This window comes from Pseudonaja textilis, chromosome 8, assembly GCF_049901715.1.
Source record: "Pseudonaja textilis isolate UNSWEBS1 chromosome 8, rPseTex1.2, whole genome shotgun sequence".
In the NCBI taxonomy this organism is placed as follows: Eukaryota; Metazoa; Chordata; class Lepidosauria; order Squamata; family Elapidae; genus Pseudonaja; species Pseudonaja textilis.
Genome location: NC_141997.1, coordinates 29,670,395 through 29,697,011, shown reverse-complemented (window position 1 = coordinate 29,697,011; position 26,617 = coordinate 29,670,395). Strand labels below are relative to the sequence as shown.

Genomic DNA, 26,617 nt, shown 5'->3' with positions numbered 1-26,617 from the left:
CTACCTGTAGTATCTTCCTTATTACTGACATTAAAATACTGATTGGCAGCCTTGTTTTTTTTTCAGGCTTTGCAACTGCAAAGATATACAATTTTCTTCTTCACTTGCCATCACCCTATTGACTGTAAACTATTCCACTACTCGATATTAATTTAGTAGGTTCTACTCAATGTGTCGATTACTATAAGACAACATCACAAAGCGTGGCCATAAAATGACTATATTAATATGACACATAAAAACTGGGCTGTGCTTTCTGAAGCTGTCAGTCTCAGATTAGCCCCTTGATCTCAGAGGGAAAAGGCCTTCTTGAAGAGAGTGAGTTTGCAATTTTTACTCTTTCTACTTGGAATCACAAGGCTTGATTGTAAGGCTAGATGCTGCTGCAAATAGATGCATCAAGAAATTTCCATACCATATTAAATTCTGGTATTACACACCTATGCTTAGGCTCTATTCCCAAGGCTCTATTCCCAAATCCATACAGCTATGGAACAGTGAGTCTCCATCTTGTATTTGACTGAACCGGTAATCATAAAGTTCAGCTTCTTCTTCATGAAAGTGTGAGCAGTAAAGCCATTATCAACCATCTGGAACTATGGACAAAATAAAGGAAAAGGCCGCATGTTCACAGCCAGTTCATTAGTATAGCTTTTATATGGACATGTTGGAGAAGGCTTCTATATTAGTTTCAACAAATCAAGCTACTCCATATTTGCGTGTAAAACTTTTCTATTGACTAACTTGTTGGCTTCGGTCTGGAACAGCTCTTCATTTGCTGTTCTTTTTAGGCATAATGTAGGTCACACAGCAGATCAAGAAGGTCAAATATTCTCGGTGGATGCCACTGGTTTACTTTCTCTGAAACTAGCCAATGTTTCTCTTCCTGAAGCTGTCTGGATGATAGGACAAAGTGATGCTCAGAGGTTTTTATTGAAACTACAACTCTGGGACGTGTTTTATAATATTCATTTGTTGGTTGTTATTTAGTTTGAGAGGTTTATAATTTAACAATTACCTGAGGGTTGTGTTTCGGCCTCCTTCCCACTATTTCATCTTTTAAACATTAGGAAAAATAGATCTTGAAGATTGGGCAGTTGTTGTTCTGGTTTTAGCTAGGATTTTCTCTCAGAGGTGCAAATTGCCATGAGTTCTTAGTTTCTACTCTTATGGCAATAGGATGGAAAGGGAGAAGGGCTATGTTCCCCTACTCCTGAGCTTTCCATTTGATAAAAATAAAGAGTTTTTCTTCTGCAAAAGAATTAGAGCTAGCATCAATAGAAGACAGCTAAACAGTAAGAAAGACACATCTTCATTTTATCAGATACCTGCATATCAAGATAAAAGGGGAACAAGAAAAAATTCCAAAAGAACAAAGCTCCTGGCAGGAGAAATAAACATTTAAACAGTCAGCAATGTGCAGTTTATTTAAACAACCAACAAATTATAAAAGACCTGAATTAAAAAAACAACCCAGTTGTGTCCCTTTTGTCCAGATTGAAAAATGACAAGTTCTAGTACTGGAAGTTGGGCCCACTTTAGTTGCAAGAGTCTGCTGAGTAATAGATGAATGAGTGCAAGAGAAAATGCAAGCAATGAATGTTCTATTTCAATAGGCTTAGTATCTGAGAATTTGTTTTGTATCAACTGTATATCACTGTCTTTGTGTGGCAGGAGCATATAGTTATCCGAAAAAAGGGTTTCTTGAACGACCGCCTTGGACACACTTCATGTGTTCAAAGAGAGAGCTGTCCAAATGGTAGTTGATTTTACGTTCCTTCTTTCAGACAGCACGTGACAACATGCAAGTGAAGAAAAGACTGAAGAGGTCTGAAGCTGGCACACAACCCTGCTTCACCTCAGTGGAAGCTGCAAATGTAGGTGATTTATCACAACTGTGAAGAACCTATCCTTCACTCCATCATGGAACAACAGAATCAACTTCACACAAATTTCTTCTGGTATCCATAACAGGACAATCCTGAACACAGTGATAAATGCCTTTGTCATGTCAATGAAGACAAAGAAGGTTGTTCTGCTTGCTACATTTCTCCTGGTTTTTCTTCATGGCTACTGTACTCCATTCTGGCCAAAAGCCACACTCTTGAGAGGTTCTTTTCTGGCAAATCTGTCCAGGAGAATGGGGGGGTGGAATCTTCTCCGCAATGGACAGCAGTGAAATAGTCCTGTAATATCTGCAGTCTGATGTCCTTCCCTTATTTTTATAAAAAGACACATCTATTCCAGGAGGGCCTCGTGTAATCAGGTATCTCCTCTGTGAGCCAAATACTGTATTTTCCAAGATATCTCGAAATACCTGTAAGGTTTTGGGGTCTAGTGCTTTGCAGATCTCAGCAGGAATGGCATTCTGTCCTATTGCTTTATCTGAGTTCTCTTTCTTCTTTTTTTTTGTAAATTTTATTTGAGTTTTCACAAAGAGAAAAAAAATACAAATAAAACATCTTTTTTGAAAGCAGCATAATCCCGGGTTACATTTCTTCATACAGACACAAATTCAGGTTCATGCTCATTTTTATATTCTATTCCATATCTTATTACTATTTTACATTTTCTGCATAGCTTCTCCCCTCTTTTAATTTTCTCAATTTTATTTTAATTATCTCATCTCAATTCAAATCATTGTATTTATATTTTTTGTCTGTCCTGTTTCAATTATCTATTATCTTTTCTCATTAAACAAAATTTATCCTGTAGTTACTGATTTGAGTATGACGCCTTTATATCTTTTCCCCAAAGTTGTAACATTCAATATAATACATAACTTCCATTCGGATTCTGCTTGGTACATTCTTAAAATACACAATGTATTCTTAAAAAAAGAAAAAAAATTATAAATGTATATAATTAAAACAACATTCCATTCCAATTCAATTCTATCATTAATATTAATATTCATTAAAGTCTTAACATCTTTAACATTACTTTTCAATTAAATATCATGCTTCTATGGGAACAATTATAAGCTTTCCATAGTTAATTCCCCCCCCTCTTCACTTATATTTTATAAAACATTAACTAATTAAAATGTTCCCGTTCCTTCCTAATTCAATTTTCTCATTTATTTTATTTCACTTATTTTATTCACAAACATTTCACTAAATTACACTAACTATTTTATCCCTCATTTTAATCATACGTTGTTTCCAATTTTCTAAAGTTATTTCTATTACTAATATAACAATACAATCTTACGTACCTTTACAGAATCCCTTTTTCAGTTAGATTTTCACCCATTATCTCTAAATAGGTCCTGTTTCTCTATGTCTTGCTCTGGTCCTTTGTAACTTCTTTTCCTTTCCTTCTTCCCTCTCTTCTTCTCTCTCCCCTTTTTACCCCCTTGTCTCTCTACCTCTATTTCTCTCTTCTGTATTCACCTTTTGCTGTTGCTTTCCAGTACTATACTTATTTTTCGAATTATTTTTCTTTTCTTTGGTTGTTTTTTTAAGTCTTAAATTCTCCATTCTCTTTCCCCCTTTTCCTTTTTCTTCCCCACATAGAATTACTTGTTCCTTAAAGATGGCTTCTTCTTTGTCCCAGTCTTCTTGTTTTGCAGTCTTTTCTTGTTGTTTCTCATAGTTCCAAATCTCCATTTCTAAGAATTGAAAAATGAAGCCAAAAGAACCCTTCCCTTCTTGTGCATCTTCTTTGTACTTTTTAAGTTCCATTTTCAATTCATCCAGAAGTGGTGCCATTGTATAAATTTTTAAACAACCACCCGATTGATTTTAGTCATTCAAATATAATAACCAAGAATCCAAAGATCACCAAATAATCCAAATACACGCAAGCTGTTTCTTTTTTGCTCTTTTTTTCACTTTCTTTTCCTGGGGTTACTATTTAGTTGCAAAGTTTCAGTTAAAATGTATCTTTTAGAAGTCTTGTTGAAGTTTTACTTTAGAGTCTTTTTTATTCCAGGCAGTCTCCTCCTTCTTCCAGATCCTGCCCTTATTCTTTTTCTCTCCCTTCCTGCATATGAAAAAGAAAGTTTTTAACGTCCAGAAATCTTTATTATCCTTTTGGCATTTTGTTTTATTTTCAGCTTAATTACCTATTGATGTCAAAGCGGATTTTTCCGATTTCTTATTTAAGTCTCTTAGTTGTCAGTATAGGGTAGGAGAGAGAAGGAAAAGAAAAGCCAAACCTTTCCCTTTTCACTTTCTTTCGCTGCTTCCAACTCTTCTTTGGGAGCGATGTTATTTTTTGTAAGTTTAAATTCCAGGGTACCTTGGTTGTTGCTTTTACAATTTAACCCAGTCAGCCAAAACTTTCACTTCTTATCTTCCTCCTGCACATTCTTTTATGGTCAAGTCCTTCTTTGTGGTGGTCATTTCTGACCACCACTGCAACTACCTTTGGGAAAGGGAGTAACGGCCAGCTGAGGAGGAGAGATGCGGCTCACCTCGACTCTGCTGGCGGTCTCCCCACTCTTCACCACCTCTACGGGGTGGCTTAGCCCCGAAACCAGCCAGCTCGGGGCGCTCCAGCTGCAAGCCCAGACAGAAACCGTGCACGATCACAGATTTCTGTCTGTCGCCGAAGCCCTTCAAACCGGAAGTCTCTGAGTTCTCTTTCTTGATTTCTTCAGTAGAGAAAGGCAGGTCTAGGACATCCAAGACTGGTTGCTGAGAAATTGTTGTAAGACATTAGGATCAAATATGGATGGCCTATTAAATAGACTGGAAAATTGTTCAGTCCAGTGTTTTTTCAGTCCTTTCTGGTCTTTGATCAGGCTCAATCTATCAGACAACAGCAAAGGGTTGCAGCTTGATTTAGAAGGACCATAAGTTGACTATATTGTATTGAGGAACTCTCTGGTGGCATGAGTGCCCAACATTCCAGCCTTTCTTTGTATTTCTTGCAAGTCCACCTATAGTTTGGATTATATTTCTTTGATACAGATGATGAGTTAGTCTGCCAATCAGTACAGACTTGGTTCTTGGCCTCGAGGGCTGCTTAAATGATCTCGTGGCTTTCATCAAACTAGTCTTGATGTACCCAAGTTTTCAGTCCAAATAGAGTTGTTACAGTCTGTGTGATCACATCTTTAAATTTGATCCACATTTTAGAAGGGATTTTCACACAAGTGGTAAACTGTTGGAGAGTTTGTCATTAAATACATCTTGAAAATATTGGGCTTGATTTAAATATTAAAATCTGCTGATGACAAAGTACATACTGACAGTCCTTGGTTGCTTACAATATAAAAGAACTAAATGCAGGTTGAGGACTGACTGAACCAGTCTGTGATCTATCCAGAATACAGTACCATGCATGGTTAGGTGAGGTTTTTAAGGTCATGCTGGAGACTATGACACAACGAAGTAGGTGCCCATATCTGAACCTGAGATGTATCCAGATTGTTTGTACTTGTTTGCAAATCTTAACATTATGTTAGTAATGCACAGTTTGCGCTCAGCATACTTGCTCAAAAACAGCAGGCCATTACTGTTTAGTGTTCCACAATTCCATTCCATTCTGTCACACTCTCAAGGCCACAGGACTTGTGTGTGATGGACTTTTAAGTGGAAAGCCATGGCACAGGAGCAATCCCACTTTCTTGGCAGAAGACACTGTAATGTAGTGGCATGGATACCCATTACAGCTGGGGACCTCCTCCTGCAGTGGATGACCTGGATGTCTAAGTGTCTTCTTGTACTCTTAGCATTCTATAACACATGTTGGACCTGCATTCCTGACCACTGGATTATTGATTGATCTCCTCTGCTCAATCTGCCAGGGCCAGATTTCTTACGTTGAGGTGGACAAATTCCCTGCCTCACAAAGGGTTGAAGACTCATCAGCTACTCTCACCTGGTTTGGCCCATTTGCCAATACAGTTTACCAGGGTATGGCCACTCTCTGTGTTGCAGCTATGTGGAGCCACAGGTGAGAACTAAGTGGCAGGTAGGGATCAAAGTGAACAAGCAGCTCTAAAAAAGACTTGCCAGGCCCTTTCATTCCACTCTCCCACCCTGGACACTGCAGACACAACTGATCAAGTTACTAATGCAGGTTACCAAAAGAAAGGGAAATATTACGTATAGTTTGCAACAGACAATTATAATATTCCATTTCTTCCATTTTTGCCTCCTTACCAAATGGTTTAGGGTACAAACATCAAAGTTCTACATGTAAAATGTGAGTTTTATTGATCTGCTGTCTCAATCCAACATATTTATGTTACTTAAATACTAAAAAAACACATTACAAAACAATAAATATAATACAATAATACAAAACCCAACATTATTGCTAAACTGCACAACAGTCCAAACAATGCAAACTCCATTCATTATTGTGATAAGTATCTATTCTATTTAAGTTTTGATAGTCACCAATCAACCTCCATACATGAAGTGCATTATTTGGTTTGCAGGAAAAAAAAAGAGGGATTTTCCCATCTTTGCAACTGCTCTAGATGATACTTAAAAGATGTTAAGAGTTATGAGAACAATTATCTCTCATTAAAGTTTGAAATATTTGCTAACAAAGAAAGTAAAACTACATTAATATGTCTTTTTACATTGACAAGGAAGATCAAATCAACCCCAGCATTGAAAAAACAATTTTGCGTGGCACTCACCTAAACTAAGAAACTATTTTTCCCGCTACCTATTCAGCCTCCAAATAAAAATGATACATTGACTTTAAACAATATCAACGGTCAAAAAATAATTAAGAAATCCTTCATCATAACTTTCACAGTTGGAGGCCTGTAAACGATCAAGAATAAATATGTTATATTTCTTAGCCACTGAAGACAATTTCTAAATACAAATCTTTGCAACTGAAAGTGGAGGAGGGGTTATGGGGGGGGGACTTCAGAAAGTGGGCCATTCATCTGAATCAAGTTCAGAGAATTTCCAGGACTGTGAAAAGAAATGTTATGCAAGCACATCAATGTATTCTGTGGGGGTAGACTTAACCAGCTACATGGAGACTACAAAGGAGCCCTCCCATGGCTCATGAATAAGTTGAGGAAATGATCAGAAAAAAAAATAGAGAGATGTTTAGACAGATGGCCCACTTAAAATGCCTGGGACAGGGCATAAGCAATTTTAATGAAACTTTAGATCTAGCGTAAAAATTGTGGTTTTCTTTTAAAGGGAAGGGCAAGGGGAATAAAGGCAAATACATTTTTAACAGTTCACGTACCACCCATTTTATGGCAGAAAAGACAAAACAATTCCACCGTTATTTGTTTAAAAGTTCAAATCCAGAAACATCTTTTACAGTGTCTTTAGCTATACAGAATACATAATTTTTGATATAACGATGAAAAGAATTTTAAACAGAAGCTGATTGCCAAACAAGGGGAAAATGCTATCCTATTTAAATGTTATCAGTGTTTTCACACAAAACAGTTTAAACACTGTAGAAAGATTAAAAGCAGAACGTTTTGTTTCTATTTTTCTAGCATGTTGCCTTTTCTACAAAACTGACTCTCATTTTCTATTCTCTCATGATCAAAGACAAAAAGAACATTACAAAATGCAGAAAGGCAAAAAGGAAGAAGCAATAATCAAATTGTGCTGTAGGGTTTAGCTTTTTAAATATATATATTTTTTCTTTAAAATATGCAATTTTAAGAACATTTTTTGTTGATATAGCAACTTTTTTACAACATTCTCAGATCTCTGAAGTATCAAAATAGATTTAATTTTTAAGGCCAATGCTGCAAACTCACATATCATCTGTAAAAAGACTATCAAATTAGGATATCAAGCAAAAGTTTGAAGCTAGTTCAATAACAATGATTTGGCTTTGAAATCTGAACTGAAAACTATTATAGCACCTCACATGAATATTATATGAAGTATTCAGGACACATAAAACAAATGAAGAACTGCGGTGACCATCACTGTATATTTGAGAGCTCTAATTATGGCATTGATGAATATGAACTATTAACTTTGGTGAATAGAACACAGAATATAAAATAATAGAGTTGGAAGGGACTGTGGACATCAACTCACTACTCAAGTACCTTTCTCATTACAGAGAAGGGAACTGAAGATTCATTTTGAAATAACAGCTCTCTATACTGCAGGCAAATCTAATTTTTTTAATGATTAAGAGCCTCCAGTCTCCTAATCATTCTTGTTGCTGTTCTCTGCACTCTTTGTAGAGTCACAACATCTTTTTAAAATTGTGGTAACCAGAACTTGATGTGGTATTCCCAGGGTGGTCTTACTAGGGCTTTGTAAAGTGGTACTAGAACTTCACGTGATTTGGATTCTATCCATCTATTAATGCAGCAACGGATGGCATTGGCTTTTTTGGCTGCGGCTGCTGCATTGTTGGCTCATATTTAAATAATTGTCCACAAGGACTCCAAGATCCCTCTCACAGTTACTGGCATTAAGCCAGATTTCACCTAGTTTGTACCTATACAGATGATTTTTCTTGCCTAACCTTGCTTTCATCTACCCTGAATATCATTTTGTTAGATAGGGCCCAGTGTTCAAGTCCGTCAAGATCTTTTTGAGTCTTGAGCTTTTCATTTGGGATGTTGGCTATTCCTGCCAACTTAGTGTCATCTGCAAATTTGATGAGTTCTCTTTCTGTTTCCTTGTCTTGCTCAGACATACATACGTACATACATGCATACATACAAGCATTGCTTGCTATAAGATTTTCAACATTAGGTAGTTTCTCAATAGGTGAATGAGAACAAAGAGCAAAAGTAAATATAGTATTTGAATAATGCAGAAAATAATTCTAAAATATTTGTCATCCATCTCAGTAAATCTGACAGAAAAAATGACAAGATGAACTAATTCTACTTTATTGTAAACCACTAACAGAATCTGGTAAGTTTGAAGACACAAACTTTCCACATCCACTTTTAACCGTTTGATCCATTAAGGTGGATCCTACTTAACTTTCTTTCTCTGACATTATGACACTCTTGTCTAATTATTTCCTAGGTAGCATCTCTTTCCCTTTTTCCCCCGGGGTCGTTCATACATTCCATTACATTTAGAAACAAACTAAAACCTCACTATATTTGTAGATATTACTCTTTGATAATCTTTCGGTTCAGAATCATAGATGGGGCTAGACAACCCAGGCCCCTTTGGGTCATCATTTCAGATCCCACGACTCATTTGCTAAGGTTTCTCTGATCCATTAGCCTTAATGTACTATGCCACCACACCACATTTTCACAGAACGTTTAAAGTTAGAGTGGGTTCAGCTTTGCTCTCTCCCTCATAAGAATCAGCCATTTTTCAAAAGAAATCATTCAAAAAACAAATGCAAGGTGAGCTAAAAACTAATGGAGATAGAGAAGAACGCGACATTGGCTGGAGAGCTTTAAATTTTAGCTTTTTTATTTATCAGCTAATAACTGCCACGTTCAAGTTGAAATTGAAGCAAAAGGTTGTATGAACAATAGAAAGAGAACGTGAGGGTTTCTGTAATGATAATTATCGTCTGCTACCGAGTACATATTGTGGTTGAATGCCTGCATTCTAAAGATTGCCTGTACAGCTAAGTCTAGGTCATATGGAGACTCAACGATGATTTAATTCACAAAATGGAAGCTGCAATTAGATTCTTACAAACATTTTTAAATCACCTGCTAACTAGCTTCAAAGTCTTTTTCAGAGTTCATCTCCAGCAGTCAGCCACTCAGTCAGTCCTTCACCTGGTCTTCCAAAGAACTTGTGGGATTGACTTTACTTTTTGTCCAAATTGCAACCCATCCCAAAGTAATCTACTTCAAGATGTCCTTGAGGCCAGAACTACAACTGAGTATCTAAGAATTGGATTTTTATTCCTGTCAGAAGAGAAATTTATCTCATTTGGAGTTGTTTAATGAAAACATTAACAACAATGGAATAGTTTGAAGTCTATCAATTCAAAACAAGAAAGAGTTAGATTTGTTAGGGAACATTCTGAATTTGTTTATAAAGCTGTGTCACTGTGCCTACTTATGCCCCAGAGTTTTCTGTAATATATTTTATGGAAGTATTTATTATACAAATTATGTGCATTCCTCATAGACATGATGTACTGCTGCTAAGGACAAAGGGTAATTAAAGAAAACTTCTATAAAGCAAATATTATGAAGGATGTGAGATAACATTAATATGAAATAAAAAGAAAGGAATATGTCACTCCTGCTTTTTACAGAGAAAGCAAATATTCATCTACAGTTAGCAAATAGCCTATAAATGAGTAATTGCTGGAATCACAGGAATTTGGTATCTGTGAGTATGTATTTTTCGGGCGGAGAGGGGTTAAACGTTTTTAAATGATTTTTCAACATGAGACTGATATGATTTGATTCATTCAAACTGATATAAATAACTCCCATTCAAAAGCTGATTTTAACTGCTTTTAAAATTGCTGCCTTTTTTGTAACTTTGAGACCTATTCAGTTTTCATAATTGAACAAGAAGTATAAAAAGAAAGGCATAGCTGATAGGGGGGAAAAGATTAATTTGGGGGGAAGGTAATCAATAAAATAAAAGAAAGTGTCAAAAATGGATTAATACTGAGATACTAATGTTAAGGATGTTTTAAATAAACTTTCTATCTGTACCGACAATCTTAATGACGAGGAACTAGGTCATTTGCTGCAATCTACACTCTCTCTTTTAATGATTTTCTAAATATCAGTAGCTACACATTCATTAAAAAGGGATGGCCGGGTTGAAATGGCTTTCAAGATACACAACGACTGAACAACAGCAAAAAAAAAAGCTGGCTCCATCAGTACAAATATTTGTTAGCAACTCATCATTTTGTCAAACTGCTCTCCATCTCTCCACTTCTCTTGTGCTTCTTGGCACAATATACGTAATGTATCTTTTTCCAATATACGTAAGTGCTTGTTATTAACAAAATTCTAACCATGCTGAAAAGCAGCATGAGCGCAAACCACATGTGCATCATGTGAGCATGCCTGGGTACAGTATAAAAGAGGGAGAGAGAAAAATGCAAACAATCACTAATGAAATGAAAACAGATCCAAGAGCTCACGTTTAATAAAGATGTGGGCCTGTCTTTGTGTCCAATTATGCAGAGCGCCCACACATACACAAACACATACATATACAGACTGGTATGATTTACAGCTTCCTGTAAGATTGTGTGGTTTAAAGCTGTAGTAATAATTAAAAAACAATAATTTGAATTTATGAAGCCTCCCAGTCATCTGATAACAGATTGGGATTGTCTGAGTTCAATCATTATTTCTTTGATTAATATGGTTGGCTGTGATGGACATAAGCTTCATTTAAAAGCCTTCTATCTTAAATATTACATTGCAAATCAATTCTTTTTCTGTAAGAATAGCTCTGTCATGAGGGTAAAGCTACCAGTAAATTAACTGCTACATATGTTAGGTTTTTTGGCTAAATTCTGTCACAAACCTTGCCAAACCAATTTTGGCAGACATGATAACAAAGTAGCTTTCCCTCTAATTTAAACAATGAACTAGAATAAAAGCTTATAAAATTAGCTCAAGAAATTGTTTTTATAAGCTAACTGAAAAGACCAGAGGAAAAAAAATAACACTGGGGTGTGAGTAAACCGTAAAATATCAGTTATACTGTTTTTAAGTTACTTTCTAAAAGATATAGCACAAAAACTTAAGAAAATAACAATATTGATTTTATTGTCTAACATCACAAAAAATCATTTTGTCTTTAGTGTTTTCATTTTATGTAAGCATCTAAGCATAATAAAAGATCTACTGTTTATATTTAAAGTTAGAGACAGAGAAAACAATGGACATTGCCACTTTTGTCTATGAGGCCTAAAAACTGATTTAATGTTACTCTTACATGTATCCAAAGAGTTTCATAAATTTATGTAAGAAATGGAAAATAGGATGAGTGCAAATGTGAGGAAGAGAAAGAAGTCAATCATTTCATACCAGGATCACATAAATGTACTTTTCATAAATATAATAAATACAAAAATAAGTCTTTTTAACATTCATCCTTAATGTGGTGATGTCTAAACATTTTTATTTCCAATTATAAATGCTAGAAAGGTAAATGTGCATTACAGGCTATATGAATAATTAAATTGCGTAACATTACATTTCTGTCTAACTGTCGGGGAAGATCATTACTTATGTAGAGAAGATCTTCTTTATATTCTATTTACTTTTTCAGATTTCTACAATCATCTCTGACATTTTAAGAGAGTTTTGGAGGAGACATCACATTAGTTTTTCATGAGATTGATCTTAGATTATTTAAGAAGGTTAAACAAAAATGCAAGCACTTAATGCAACATTAAGCATGCAAAATATAAAGCTGATTGCCTAGAGGAAGCATGCTCTACTGTTACCCTAGTGACAAGTTAAAAAGACAAAAAGGAAACGGGTTAAAGCTGAATGGCTTTATGATATGAAATTAAAATGTTTCACACTGAACAATCCAAAATGAATTGGGAAAGGTTAGAGCAGAGGAGGGAGAAATCAATTCTCCAACAGCAGCGGTGAATAGAAAAGAAGTATGAATAGGATTTGCCAGTGGGGTGCAACAGCTGCCAAGTATCCTGCAGCCAAAGAACTACAATAATACCAGTGAACTGTGCAAGAGCTTTTGGAATCATCACAGGGAACAGAGGAGTTTCCTACCAATAATTATGCCATTTGGTCTTGCCCATCTTTTGCAGCAGGAGAATCAAAGGGAAGATTCATCTTCGAATTAAAAATCCTGACTCACAAATATGTTTATGAGCATACATTCACTTTTCTATCAGGAATCAAAATACCACCAAACTAGTTTCATTAGCAGTAGAGTCCTTTGGGTGTCTTTGGGTGTCTCTAAAAATCACACGGGACCAACTGTTCTGACCGAGAGTTCATTACATACGGTTTGGATTCTTGACTAAACCAAATATCTCCAGAAAATCGTGGGAAGTGAACCCGCTGATACTGGGTGTCTGAAATTAGGTATACATGCATAATGTGTACGCATGCATTATGTGATATGGTATATATGCATTACAACAGATTTTACATGCAGACAACTCTGTGTTGTATAAATTTTACATGTATAGTTATAGCTACCAGAAAATGGTTCATTTAGGTAATAGATTATTCTGGGATAACTAGTTCTTCCATTAAGCAAAATAATCAAAATAACCATTTTTATATTCAATAACTCAATATTGTCAGCAACTATCCCTGCCATATTTAGTGCCATAGTTCTATTATTAATTTCACATGTATCTGAGATAGATTATCAGGCAGAATTCTAGGTGCTTCTTGTAAACAAAATACTTGACACCTTGTTTATTCACAACTTTTAGCAAGTAACAGTAGAAGCTGTTCAAAATTAACCTCTTTGATTACAAAAAGCCAGAGACATGGAAAAGTAAGATAGGAACCATAGTTAAGTGTTTTTAAATAATTGTATTAAGCTTATAAAAATATAAAATACCAATGCAAGTAGTAGGAAACTAGGGGAGGGAAAAGGGGACAGAAAGAAGCAAAGGGGAACAAAGAAAGAAAAGCATCACCTCCATTCTTTTTAGTACAGTCAAATAAAATAATATTATATACAAAACATTTTACTTTTACTTATTTAATATGTACTAGCCATTTCTATAATGGCAAACTTATCTAATCAGTAAAACCCAAAGTCAAAGTTTTATTTTTTTTCTATCTCAAGCACAAAATCCAGAAGTGGTTTCCAAGTAGAAACAAAGTTGGATGTATTCTCTTCTTTGATTAGAGCACTTAATTTAGCCACCTCTTTTAGCAATAGCACATAGACTTATATACTGCTTCATAGTGCTGTAAAGCACTTTTTAAGCAGTTTACAGAATTGGCATATTGCTCCCAACAATCTGCATCCTCATTTTACCAACCTCGGAAGGATGGAAAGTTGAATTAACCATGAGCCAGTCAGGATCAAGCTTGAGGCAGAAGGCAGAGTCAGCCTATGATACTGCATTCTACACTACCACTGCTCTTCCTAGTTCCATCTGTTTTCCAGCCATTCATCCATTGTGGGAATTAAACATGTTTGTGCCTAAAGCATTCTTGCTGCTATCAACATATATAACAGCAAGGTTCCAGATTTTTTTTCAAGATTTTGGTTCATTAAGCCTGGCTTAATTTTTATATTCTTAAACATATTTACAAATCCATGGTAATTAGTGTTTTGAACAGGCATGAAAAATAATACATCCACACAGAAGGATGATCAATTATAGAAAATCCGAGCAGAAATATACCAATGAAATCTATACAGGATTCTGTTTTCATGGGTTTGATAAAATGAAGGTTACAATCCAGATCTTAGTATATTACTAAACAGCAATGTAAATTTAAAAATAATTCAGCACTCCTAGTAATGTTGCTCAAATTCACCTGATAACTACACCAGACTTTTTTTTTACATCATTGCCATTTCGAAAAATCAAGAGGCAGAGCTTCAAATCTCATCTTGCAGTTAGTGAATATGTAAGCTAATCCAGAAAATATTAATATATTGTTAAAGCCTACGCTGCAAAGGCATTCATATCAAGATGCTGTAGGACAACATATTGTGCTTGGTCTTATGTATCATTCATCTACTGCAGTGAATAACTATATCTAAATGAACAGTATTTTGTATAAAACATTGTTTTAGAGAGGTTACAAGAATCCATTGCTTTACTCTTATAACATTTCCAGAAACTCAAGTGATGCTTTTTCCTGAGTGTTTTCTCAGACACTTTGACATTATTTTTATTAATATTGTAGTAGACAACCATGGATAGTTTCTCTATGCTATTAAAAAGATAACATGGTTTTAAAAACCCTTTCAATTCTTTTTGTCTTACTACATATAAATGAATTATCTTTCACTAAAAGTTTATTTTAAAGTACAAGTTTAGAATGTAACTAATCATTACTGATCTAAGGTTGTTATATTAGTTATTATGAATGCATACTCAAAGGTGAACCAAAAAAACTCACTCATCTCTCAAGTATATTGCTATCACCTCAAGTGACTTACAGGGCTCCTTGGCTACCTTACACCATCAAGTAACTGGTAGCCTGAGGTATTCCAGAGAACCACAGCAGGTTCCTTCTTGAAATAAAAAATGCTGCACAAATCACAATAGGATTTGTACTCCAAATAGCTTTACTTCTTTGAAATAACAATGTAAATGTAGCTGTTGCAAGTACAGCATGTACTTATATTTCTTTTCATTTATAATGTTTCTCAATTAAGCCCTGAAATGTTACAATCCTTACATTTTCCAACAATCCATTGCCTCCATTTCATTATCCAAAAAAGGAAGGACTGATTTGAATGAAACATAATAGCCCAACAAAATGAAAGAAAAATGGGGCCAGTCTACCTAGACAAGGTCTTCAAATGGCTGCTTCTGTTGTCATCTGATATCCCCCAATTGTGTTGATTTCAACTTCTATAATTTCCAGCCACTATAATCAAAATCAACAGCATCCAGAGGACACCAAGTTGCAAGAAAGGTATCCTATTACCTTCAATTTTAAACGAATAAGCTGTTGGGGTTTTTTTTAATGAATTTTTCACATTTTAAGTACAGAGGCAGCTTTTTCCATATGTGCCATTGTTGGTAAGACAGTGGATTTTTCCATGTTATGGGAAGCCAAAACTAACAGTGATAATAGGAAAATATTAGCAGTCAATACAAGCAACACATAGGAAGTGCAATAGGTGTTTGGGTTTAGAAGTACAAACATTACACTGATAGACCCATGAGATGGCTCACCTGGAGCATTTATTCTCCTAATCTTCTATATAAATTAGATTTCCAGCCAAATATAGGAGATAAACAACACCTTAAATTTTTCACTTGAAACAATATTCTTATCATGACAATTACAAGATTTTTGTTTCACTGCATAATATAAACTTGATCCTTACCAAAAAGTGGTACCTGCTTTATAATAAACCAGGGTATTAAGTAAATAGAGTAAAACCTATATTTTAAAGTATACAAAGCACTTAAAACACATTCTGTTCATAACTCCTTTGCATGAAAATCGCTAGTTCTATTATCTGAATATCATCTGTCAATCAGATTTCTATAATATCGAACATTTTGATAACTAGTTTGAAGAAATAACTCTGACACTGCCCTTAGGGAAAAATAATTGAATGAACAGTATGTTTTAAAATTCCAAGCTAAAAAGTGGAAAACGCAAACTCGTGGTAGGAATATATCTAGTTATTTGGGGGATAGGATGGGGAGGTACACTGTCAGATGTAACACATCTAATTTCATCACATCTCAATGGGGATCTGGGAATCCTTGTAAGCCACAAGCTAAACACGGGATAGGCTAAAATGCGAACTTGCAGTACTTTAATAAGATAATGCACCAAATCATGGGTGGTTATTGCTGCAGTCTATGTTGTCTTGGTCAGACCCATTTGGAGTTCCACTTCTGTAGACCACTACTCAAAAACAGCAGAGAGAAACAAATTCAGAGGAAGCTCACCAAGATGAGGGATATGGAAATCAACCACAGTACACAAACACACTATGGCCACTTGTTGCCAGAATGATCATTTAGGAGGTGATCCACTGAATATAATACCACCCCCAAAAGATACTATCATGAGAGAACATCTGATGATCTTAGACAAACCTGAGTTTCCACATGTGCTAATAGTTCATGCTACTTTTCCCTCACAAAAAGTTTCCTAACAGAGATGTTCTGTATCTTAGATCAGCAATAAGTAAGATGCAACCTTCCAAATATTGTACAGGTAATCCTCAACTTATGACCACAATTGAGCCCCAAATTTCTATTGTTAAATGAGACATTTGTTAAGTGAGTTTTGCCCCGTTATTTATGATCTTTCTTGCCTCAGTTAAGTGAATCACTGCAGTTGATAAGTTAGAAATCTGGTTGTTAAGTGAATTGCTTCCCCATTCAGAAGGTCACAAATGAACCAGTTGCCAAGCATCTCAATTTTGGTCACATAAACATGAGATGCTGTAATGGTTGTTAACTGTGAAAAATGCCCATAAGTCACTCTTTTCAGTGCCGTTCTAACTTTGAACGGTCACAAAACAAACTGTTGTAAGTCGAAGACTATCTGTGCTATTCTAATTTCCATAAATGCCTGGCTAATATGGCCAATTGTGAAGGTTCATGAGAATTTATTTGCCAGCAGGACATTCAATAGATGCATTTAAGACAACAATTAATATAGATTTGGAATATGAACTAGTACAATTAAATCCGTGAAATTTTGAGAATGTAGGTGCCAAATGGTTGCATTTTTAAAAACAATGCTGAATCTATAACTTTACATTTTAGAGTCTTTATTCCTTTAAAAAGAACTAAGAAATCACTATGTTATTTCAATTAGAACATATTCAGCAAGCACAGAGGATGTAGAGAAGAAGAACAGAAGGGAACTTCCCATTGTGTGAGCAGATGTCTACTTAAAAAGGCTACCCTCTGTATAAAAAGTAGCTCAATGAAAACAATTTTAATGATTAAATATGATTTAAAGCACCCAAAAATGAAACGTCCAGCCATAACTAGCATACATATGCCTAAGCTATAAAAATAGGTTTACAGAGATAGTACTGAACCAAAAGACAGAACGTTCAAGCAACATATTGAGTATAAACTATTAATTTCATGCAGATTTCTATCACATAATTGTAATTTAAATACAGTATATTGAATGTATATTCCTAAATATATGCATGAAAGCAATGGAGAAGATATTTCTATTTATAGGAAAGTGCCAGATGACTGAATGCTTTTATTCATAAAATTTAAAATTAGTAACCTAACCTGTACTGCTTTGGCAATTTATATAAAAATCAGTATTTCTCCCAAAACTGAGACATGCTATGTTCATACAATGGGGAGTTTCATACTGGAGGTGGTTGACTAACTAAAACTTAATCCCACCTCCATACCTACACCATGTATGTCCGGCTCCCTCCTTTCCCATCTGGTGTTAATGGTTTGTATTTATTAATGATTTTATCCATTGTGTTCTACAATTGTTATTTTAGTGCTTTAAAATTTTTATGCTCATTTGATACGAGATAGGAAACAAATGTCATACATACATACATACATACATACAATATCACAGCTTCCACATTTCTGAATTTCAGCATGTTTGGAACAGAAGATTGCTACCTGAGCTGCACAGCATCTCTTTCCTTCCTTCCTTCCTTCCTTCCTTCCTTCCTTCCTTCCTTCCTTCCTTCCTTCCTTCCTTCCTTCCTTCCTTTCTCTCTCTCTCTTTTTCTTTCTTTCTTTTTCTTCCTTCCTTCCTTTTTCTTCCTTCCTTTCTTCATTTCCTCCCTCCCTCCCTTCCTTTTCTTTTTCTTTCTTTCTTTTACTTCCTTCCTTCCTTCTTTTCTTTCTTTTATACTTAGTATACTGTGATTCACCTGGTCACAATCCAAAAATCAGATAGCAAACAGAATAAAAATAAATTCATTTTATTTCAAATGATATTAAATAATTAGCTAATAAGAAATTTATTAATTTTCTCCCTCTCCTGGATTTCTAAAGAGTTCTGCCCAAAAATCTGAGGCAATCTGAAGCTTTAGATTCATCTACAATCAATGTTGACATTGTCCAGATGACCTTTAATAGGTAATATGCAAAAGAACCTAAATTCATATCCAAAATGTTTAAAGGGAACAAATAATAATTTTGTCAGTTCTCAACAGCTCTCTATGACACCATTAACTAACAAAATGTTCTAGAATCAAACTTACCTTGGAGTTCCCAGAAATCGCTGTGATCTAAGTCGTTCAGCCATATATAGCGACACTGCTATTACTAGTAGCTCTCTTTTTTCAGAGTCTTCCAATCTGTGCCCTAGATTTCAAAACCAAATTTCAAATGTATTATATGTATCACCACCTTATTTATGTTCTATAATTCATTTTAGTTAGAACAGGGATTACTATGTGTTTGTGGTCAATGGGCACATAGGAAATTTTAAAGCATGTCACAACGTTTATCATAACTTCTTGCAAGAAGATTGTTCCTCATACAATTTTTTTATTACTTGTGAAATTATTTTTCAGTATGTATATGTTACCATCAATGTGTGAAATTAGATATTTTATAGAATGCCAAAACTGGGGCATCAAAGTATGGAAGACTTAATATTTCACACATTTCCTCGGTATTCTATGCAATGCCAAAAGGCAAACCAGCAAAGTATAAAATACTTTGTAGTATAAAATACTCCCACTAAAATGCCATTCTAACCTTCCTTGTTGCAACAAGTGGGTCAATACTGGTCTTTTTCTCTTGTTTTTCCATTAAGAAAGTTTTGTACTTTATTTTGCATTTTTCTTTCATTTTCATATACATCTTTTAAATAAAAGGTTACGGTTAGGGTAATCCTGACCCTTTTCATGACTTTCTTCTCATGCCTAGATAGTTCTTGTCATTCTGCATAATGCCTAGGCATTATATATAATAACTATATTATATATAATGCGTAGGGAAAGTATATAGCACATGAAAATAACACAGCCATTTCATACTTTGCTTAAAAATGTGATACATTCTATAGATTTCCTAGGCATTTTATACAATGGCAGCTTTTCACACATCTTGCCAGTAACATATACACCACCTAGTATACAAAATCTCTCAATGTTTTCCCCTATAAAGGTTAAAACCAAAAAACTAGATGGGACAGTTAGTATCTTAAGAAATAAAACAAATTTCATAGGCTGGAATATCAGCTGAAAATAATAAAATAAAATTTAATGGAGTCATACACGCTTCTTCACTTGGGGAAGAAAAGATCAAATTATTTATAAAATGGGGGATTTATCATATGAAAATAGAACCAGAAATAGATCTTAGAACAGCAGTTGATTGAAAATGGAACAGAGGTTAGCAGTAGAAGGTACATACAATTTTAGGCTACATCAACTAATTTAATTTCCAAGTCACTGGGAAAAAATATTCCATTCTTTTCTGCTTTGATCAGATCCCACTTAAAATATTCTCTGAGCACCACAATTTATTTATTTTTTTAAATAAATTTTATTGATTTTACAATTAAAACAAACCAACAACACATACATAAATGAAAGAGAGAAAAAGAAGGGAGAAGAAAATAAAAACAAAAAAATAGAAAACAATTAAAAACATTCTCATCAACAATTTGTAAGACCTCTTTTTTATCCTTATTTTATGCCATATACACACACCTAATCCTTACATATATCTGTGTATCACTACTATGGATTTATCCTATCCTCTTTTGCCTTTTAGTGGGAAATCTATCTTAGGTCTATCCATTTGTACCAGCAGTTCCAGCTGTTGTAGTATATTGAAGTGTCTTTATTTTTTAATGCCAAAGTTAATTTGTCCATTTCTGCACATCTTGAAATTTTTTGAATGATCATCTCTTCTGATGGAACATGAGGCTGCTTCCAATATTGTGCAAAAGCCAATCTGGCCGCTGTCAAAATGTGTATTATATATTTCACTTTTTTTGATATTTGTTTATCAAAGATCCCTAACAGAAAGGACTCTGGTTTGAATTCGATCTGTTCTCTTGTTATTTCTTCCAGCCAATTTCTAATTTTCTGCCAATATTTTTGAGTTTCTGAACAGGACCACCACATATGGAAGAAAGTTCCCTCTTTCTTTTTGCATTTCCAGCAATTCGGACTCATATTGGAGTGCATCTTCACTAATCTCGAAGGAGGAAGGTGCCATCTATAAAACATTTTATAGGCATTTTCTTTGTATGCTACCGATTTTGTAATTTTATTATTTCTACCCCAGACCTTTTCCCATTCTGTTATGGTGATGCTACGTCCTATATTCCTACTCCAGGCTATCATGTTCCCTTTTACAATTTCTTCTTCTAATTCTACTTCTAATAAATAATTATAAAATTTTGTTATATTTTTTTTGCCTGATCCTAATAAAATTTTATCTAATTGCTGGAGTTTATTGTTAATTCCAAATTCTTTCTTGTCCTGTTTATATCTACATTGAATTTGAAGATATGCCCACTGATCAATTTTTAGTCCCCGCTCTTGAAGTTCTTGCCACGATTTCAAATTTCCTCGTGTATCCAATAGATCCTTATATTTAATCATTTTAGTGATATCCAGATTATTTTGGTGAATCATTGCTTCCATTGTTGAAATCCAAATTGGTATTTTTAAATAGTATTTTTTCCATATTTTCTTCCAATTAGTTAATAATGAGTCTCTGATTAGGTGTCTGTGAAAGTATTTCTGGCTAATTTTCCCTACATCCCATAAAAAAGCATGCCATCCCCTTTGCAAGTCATGGCCTTCTAAGAATAATATTCTCTTATTGGTTAAATTCACCCATTCCTTCAACCATACTAAAGAGGCTGCACTATAATACAACTCCCAATTTGGAAGTGCCAGCCCTCCCCTCATATCCTGCATTGCCTTTCTGTTTTTCTGTTAAATTTTTAGTCATTAATTTTGTTTTCTTCCTATTAATTTTAAGTCCTGCTACTGCTCCAAATTGTTCTAATTCATTCATCACTTTTTGTCCTCTTTCTATTGGTTCCTCAATGAAAAAAACTGTATCATCCGCAAATGCTTGCAACTTATATTCTTCTTTCTTAACCTTTAATCCTTTTATGTCTGGGTTCTGTCTAATTCACATTAGTAATGCTTCTAATGATAATATGAAGAGCAGGGGTGAGAGTGGGCAGCCCTGTCTGACTCCTTTTTCCATTTTTATTGGGCGGGTATATTCCCCATTTATTATAATATTTGCCTGTTGTGTATAATAAATGGTTGTTATAATATTTTCAAATTTGGTGCCTAAATTCATATTATAATTTTTTTTTATTAAAAATTGCCAATTTAAATTATCGAAAGCCTTCTCTGCATCTAAAACCATAAGTGCAATTTGTTTTTCGGGGTGGGCTTTGTAAAATTCTAAGACATCTAGTACTATTCTTAAGTTGTTCCTGATTTGTCTGGTCAGGAGAAATCCATTTTGATCTTCATATATATGCTCATTTAACATTCTTTTTAGTCTACTTGCTATAATAGAAGTGAATATTTTTTAATCAGTATTTAACAGTGAAATCAGCCTATAATTATGTATATATCGGGGATCCGAATCCTCCTTCGGGATCAGCGAAATCAATGCCCCCCTCCATGAGTCTGGCACCCTGGCTGCCAATAAGACGTCCTTAAAAACTTCCACCATAAGAGGTCCTATTTGTTCTGCTATTGCCTTGTACAGCTCCCCTGGAATCGCATCTGGTCCTGGGGATTTATTGTTTTTCTGGTTCTCTATTGCTGATTTCAATTCAAACCAAGTAATGTCTTTGTTTAATAATTTTTCCATTTCTTCCCCAATTGCTTTATCCTTCATTTCATCTAAATAGTTTCTTATTCTATCTTCGTTAACTTCTTCCTTTTTATATAACTCTTCAAAATATTTATGGGCAATTTCTTTTTTCTGTTCTATCTCCTGTTGTATATCCCCCTTTCCATCTATTAGCTGGTATATCAATCTCTTTTCTTTCCTTTTTTTTTAGTCTATATGATAGCCATCTCCCTGGCTTATTAGCATGCTCAAAATAAGTTTGTCTAGTTGTATTCAAATTTATAATCATTCTCTCTTGTTCAATCAAATTCAGTTTATGTTTAGTTATTATTATCTGCTTTTGCAATTTTGAATCCTTTGGGGTACTCTGTAATTGAGTTTCTAATTCCTTAATTTTTTGTTGTAATTTGTTTTGCTGGGTGTATTTTTCCTTATTCCTCTTGGTGTTATAAGAGATTGTTATACCTCTTATTACTGCCTTCATTGTATCCCAAATGTTTTGTTTCGTAGTTGCTCCATTATCATTTTCCTTTAAGAAATAATTTAATTCCTCCTTGAGTTTGTTGGTGTGTTCTTTTTCTCTTATTAACTGAGTATTTAAGATCCATCTTTTCTTGGGTTTTTCCCTACCCTTCCATATTATCTGAATTAGATTGTGATCTGCCCATTCATTAGGTAAAATTTCAATCCCTTTTATCTCATTTGCTATTTCCCCATTTATCCATGCCATATCAATTCGTGTCCATATTTGATGAGGATTTGAATAGAATGTAAATTGTTTTTTCTCGGGATGTGATCTTCTCCATATATCAATCAAATTTAACTCCTTCGTCATTTCCATACTTATCTTGGGAAGCTCTCTTTTTCCCCCTTTGTTCTTCCCCCCATTACTGTGGTCTTTTTGATAATCAGTAATAGAATTAAAGTCTCCTATGATACAAATATTTCTTTTTTCCAATCCTACTATTTTTCCATAAAGATGCTTAAAAAACTCTTTTTGATCTCCGTTCAGGGCATAGATTACCACTAAAAGAATTGGGATGGCATTAATCCAGATCTGCAAACCCAGAGTTCTTCCCTCAGAATCCGACCGTATTAAATCTGCTTTCAAATCCTCTTTAACATATACTGCAATCCCTTTCTTTTTGCCCATGTCTGCTGGTGCGGTAAATAGCTTCCCTAATTTCGGACATTCTAGGTATTTTTCATCTGTTTTCTTTATATGAGTTTCTTGTAGGCATATTATATCAGCATTTTGTTTGATTAGTTTAGCTATTATCCTTTTCCTTTTTATCGTCGAGTTTAAACCATTTATATTAATTGATAGTAGTTCCTTTTCTTCTTCTGTTTAATTAATTCTGTTTTGCTCTTTGTCTTGTAATGGCTCTGGTCTCTCCTTGTGCCTGAAGATGTGTCCTATTTTGTTCTCTCTCCTGATGTAGATGAGTATTTCCTTGATTTCCTAAAGTTCCATCTCTGTTCTTATGATAGCCTTGATCTTCCTGGGAGTTTGTTTCCAGTTCATCCTTACTGCTGTGGTCTTCCGGGCCTACCAACCATTCATAAAATTCCTGGGCCTTTTCCATAGAGTCTATTTTGATTTTCCTCTTGTCCCAAGAAACTAACATCCCCTCTGGGATTAGCCATTTAAATACGATTCTTTTCTGATTTAGGTAAGCTGCTAAGAATTTATAATCTCATCTTTGTTCTCTTACTCTTCTTGGTATTTGTTTGAGAATCAAGACTTCTTTACCTTTATACGTGATTGTTTCATCTCTTGACATCTTATATATGATATCCTGGACACTCCTTCTCGCAAATCGTATATGGACTTCTCTTGGGCATTTGTGGCATTTGCATAATTAGTGCTAATCCTGTAAACTTCATCAAACTCCTTTAAGATGTCATCTTTATCCTTTTCCAATAGTCCAGCCAGTATTCCCACCATTAGTTGTTCCAGGTCTTCTTCTTTGGATTCCACTACATTTTGGAATCTCAAGTATGTAGCAGCCTTTGTCCATCTCTAGGTAGACCAGTGAGTCCTCCATTTCTTTACTCACATTCTTTAATTCTTCATCTACCCTTTCTAATTTCCTTTCGGTTCGTTCAGTCCTTTTCTCTACCTCTTTTATTGTTGCTTCATTTTTCTCCAAGGCCTGCTGTAATAAACTTTGTCCTCTACTTCCGGTGGCAAGGCAAGGAAGAACAGAGGTGCAGAAGCCCATCTGTGGTTTCAGTTAATCTCTTTTTGCAGTTGGCATGATCCTTTGAGGGTGCACGAGTCCCGGAGAGATTCATGCTGGTGTGGGGGAGACTCGGGTTGCAGTGTGGGGAAGGCAACCCCCCTGCAGCGAAGAGGAGCCCTCCAGAGCCCAACGAGCAAGAAACAGCCTCCTATCAATGGCGGCTCCGAAGTCCGGACTGCCACTGATGTAAAGAAGCGAGTGAGTGACAGTTTGTGAGATCATTGGGGAAGAGTGTGGCAGAGAAAATTAGTGGTGGAGAGGAGGATTGGAATGCCATAGACTTTTATAAGGCTGTTACAAGTGTCTGTCTGGTGCCCTAAAAGAAAGCGGCCAAAAAGCGGATGTGAGGCAAGTGAAAGTGAAAGGGCTTGGCAGACAGAAGAGAGAGAGAGGACAATAACGAGTAAAAAGGGAAGTTTACAAGGTTGGGAGACTAGCCGCTGGAAGGTGCCTGGAAGTTGTGGAGGATTTGGACTATCTCATTTGATTTTTATTCTGAAAGACTTCATTAAAGCGGAGACGGGAAGAAGATCAGAGCTGATGGAACAGAGACAGTATGGTGCCACAGGCGATATTTAGAATCCCTGAAGCCATCGTAACAATATAACTGATATAAACCACTTAACAGCCCTTTAGGGAGCAAACTGATCTAATTGAGGAGATGGTTCCATCTGAAGAAAATCAGGAAAACTAAACTTAGGAACGCTAAGACAAAAAGTAAAAATGGAAGCTTCCAAATGTGTAGAGATACCATGTAATTGCAGTCACTACTCAGCATTTTTTACCTCCCCACTTCCTGTGCGTTTGGAGTGAAAGCTCTCAAACTTAGAGACGGAAAGCTAAAAACTTACTTCAAAATTCCCTTTTCCCCTTTTTTCTGTATACATTTGCTCAATTTTTTTTTCTTCTTTTTCCCTCATTATCTGGTGCTATGATGAACTATCTCTCCTTCTTTACTCTCTCTTTATAATGATTATAAATATGCATACTGGGGAAAGGAAAGCTGATTGTTGTAACTGATTGTTAAATAATTGAATTAATTGATTTAATTGATTTATTAATAATAGTATAGTTATACTTTGATTAGATATATAGGGAAAATAGAAAGAACATTAAGTATTATTTAATTAATAAGTATAGGATTTTATGTATTAAGATTATAACTTATTGTGTGATCACAATTAATCCACTTCAGAACGAATGTAATACTGTTTGTGTTTAAGAATATTTAAAATAAGGTTAGATAAATACACATATTTATTTATAATATTTAAGTATAGTTGGATTTGGATATAATATTTATATATATATATTATTACATGAAGTTATGTATAGAGGCTGAGCATAGACCTTACAAAATTATATATGTGATTTAGAATTTGGATTTAAAATAATACAGTGATAATATTTTTATATATAAGTACTTATACTCCAGTAACCAGTTAAGAGCACAGCTATCCAGCAGATAGATAGATTAAGTAATTAGATACTGGTCAATCCTAATACAGAAATTCTATCACTGAATGTTAATTTGGGGTAATATAATTAATATACTACAACAACAGAAACAAATCTTAAAAGAAATGACTTCCACAACTACTACAGCTCGGAAAACTGGAAGAAAGGTCACCCCGACGTTAATAACTATGTCGGCAACAGCTTCGCCCATGGCACAAAAAACTATAGAAGAAAGATTACCAGTGGAGAAACAAGCTAACATCTCTAATGCCAACTTCAAATCAATTTTGCTGACTTTACAGGAATCGATGACGAAGCTGCAAGAAACAATGATGAAAAACCATAACGAGATGAGAGCTGATATCAATGAACTAAAAGAGGAGATGGGGAAATTAAAAGCAGAAATGAGCACCACAATTTAAAAAGTTAGGATTAGGTTCAAGAAGAATTCAAAGAAATTAAAACAGGTTCAAAAATGGGCACTCAAATAAAGGAACTGAGTATGTTTAAATTGAGGACAGGTAACTGAGAGGTTTGGGTTAGGGTATGGGTGGTCATATGAAAGACTATCACATAGAAATAAA

At 34.8% G+C, this 26,617-nt stretch overlaps 1 protein-coding gene across 3 annotated transcripts in view; it reads right to left on the bottom strand.

The window, feature by feature from the left end:
• The window catches only part of PCCA (propionyl-CoA carboxylase subunit alpha), a 228,113-nt gene that overhangs the window by 80,180 nt on the left and 121,316 nt on the right, over positions 1-26,617 (bottom strand). For all 3 annotated transcript variants that reach the window (XM_087937924.1, XM_087937925.1, XM_026708397.2), the window contains one exon: positions 18,741-18,843. In XM_087937924.1, coding sequence (XP_087794050.1) covers positions 18,741-18,843 — 103 coding nt within the window. The remainder of the gene's footprint in view (positions 1-18,740; positions 18,844-26,617) is intronic.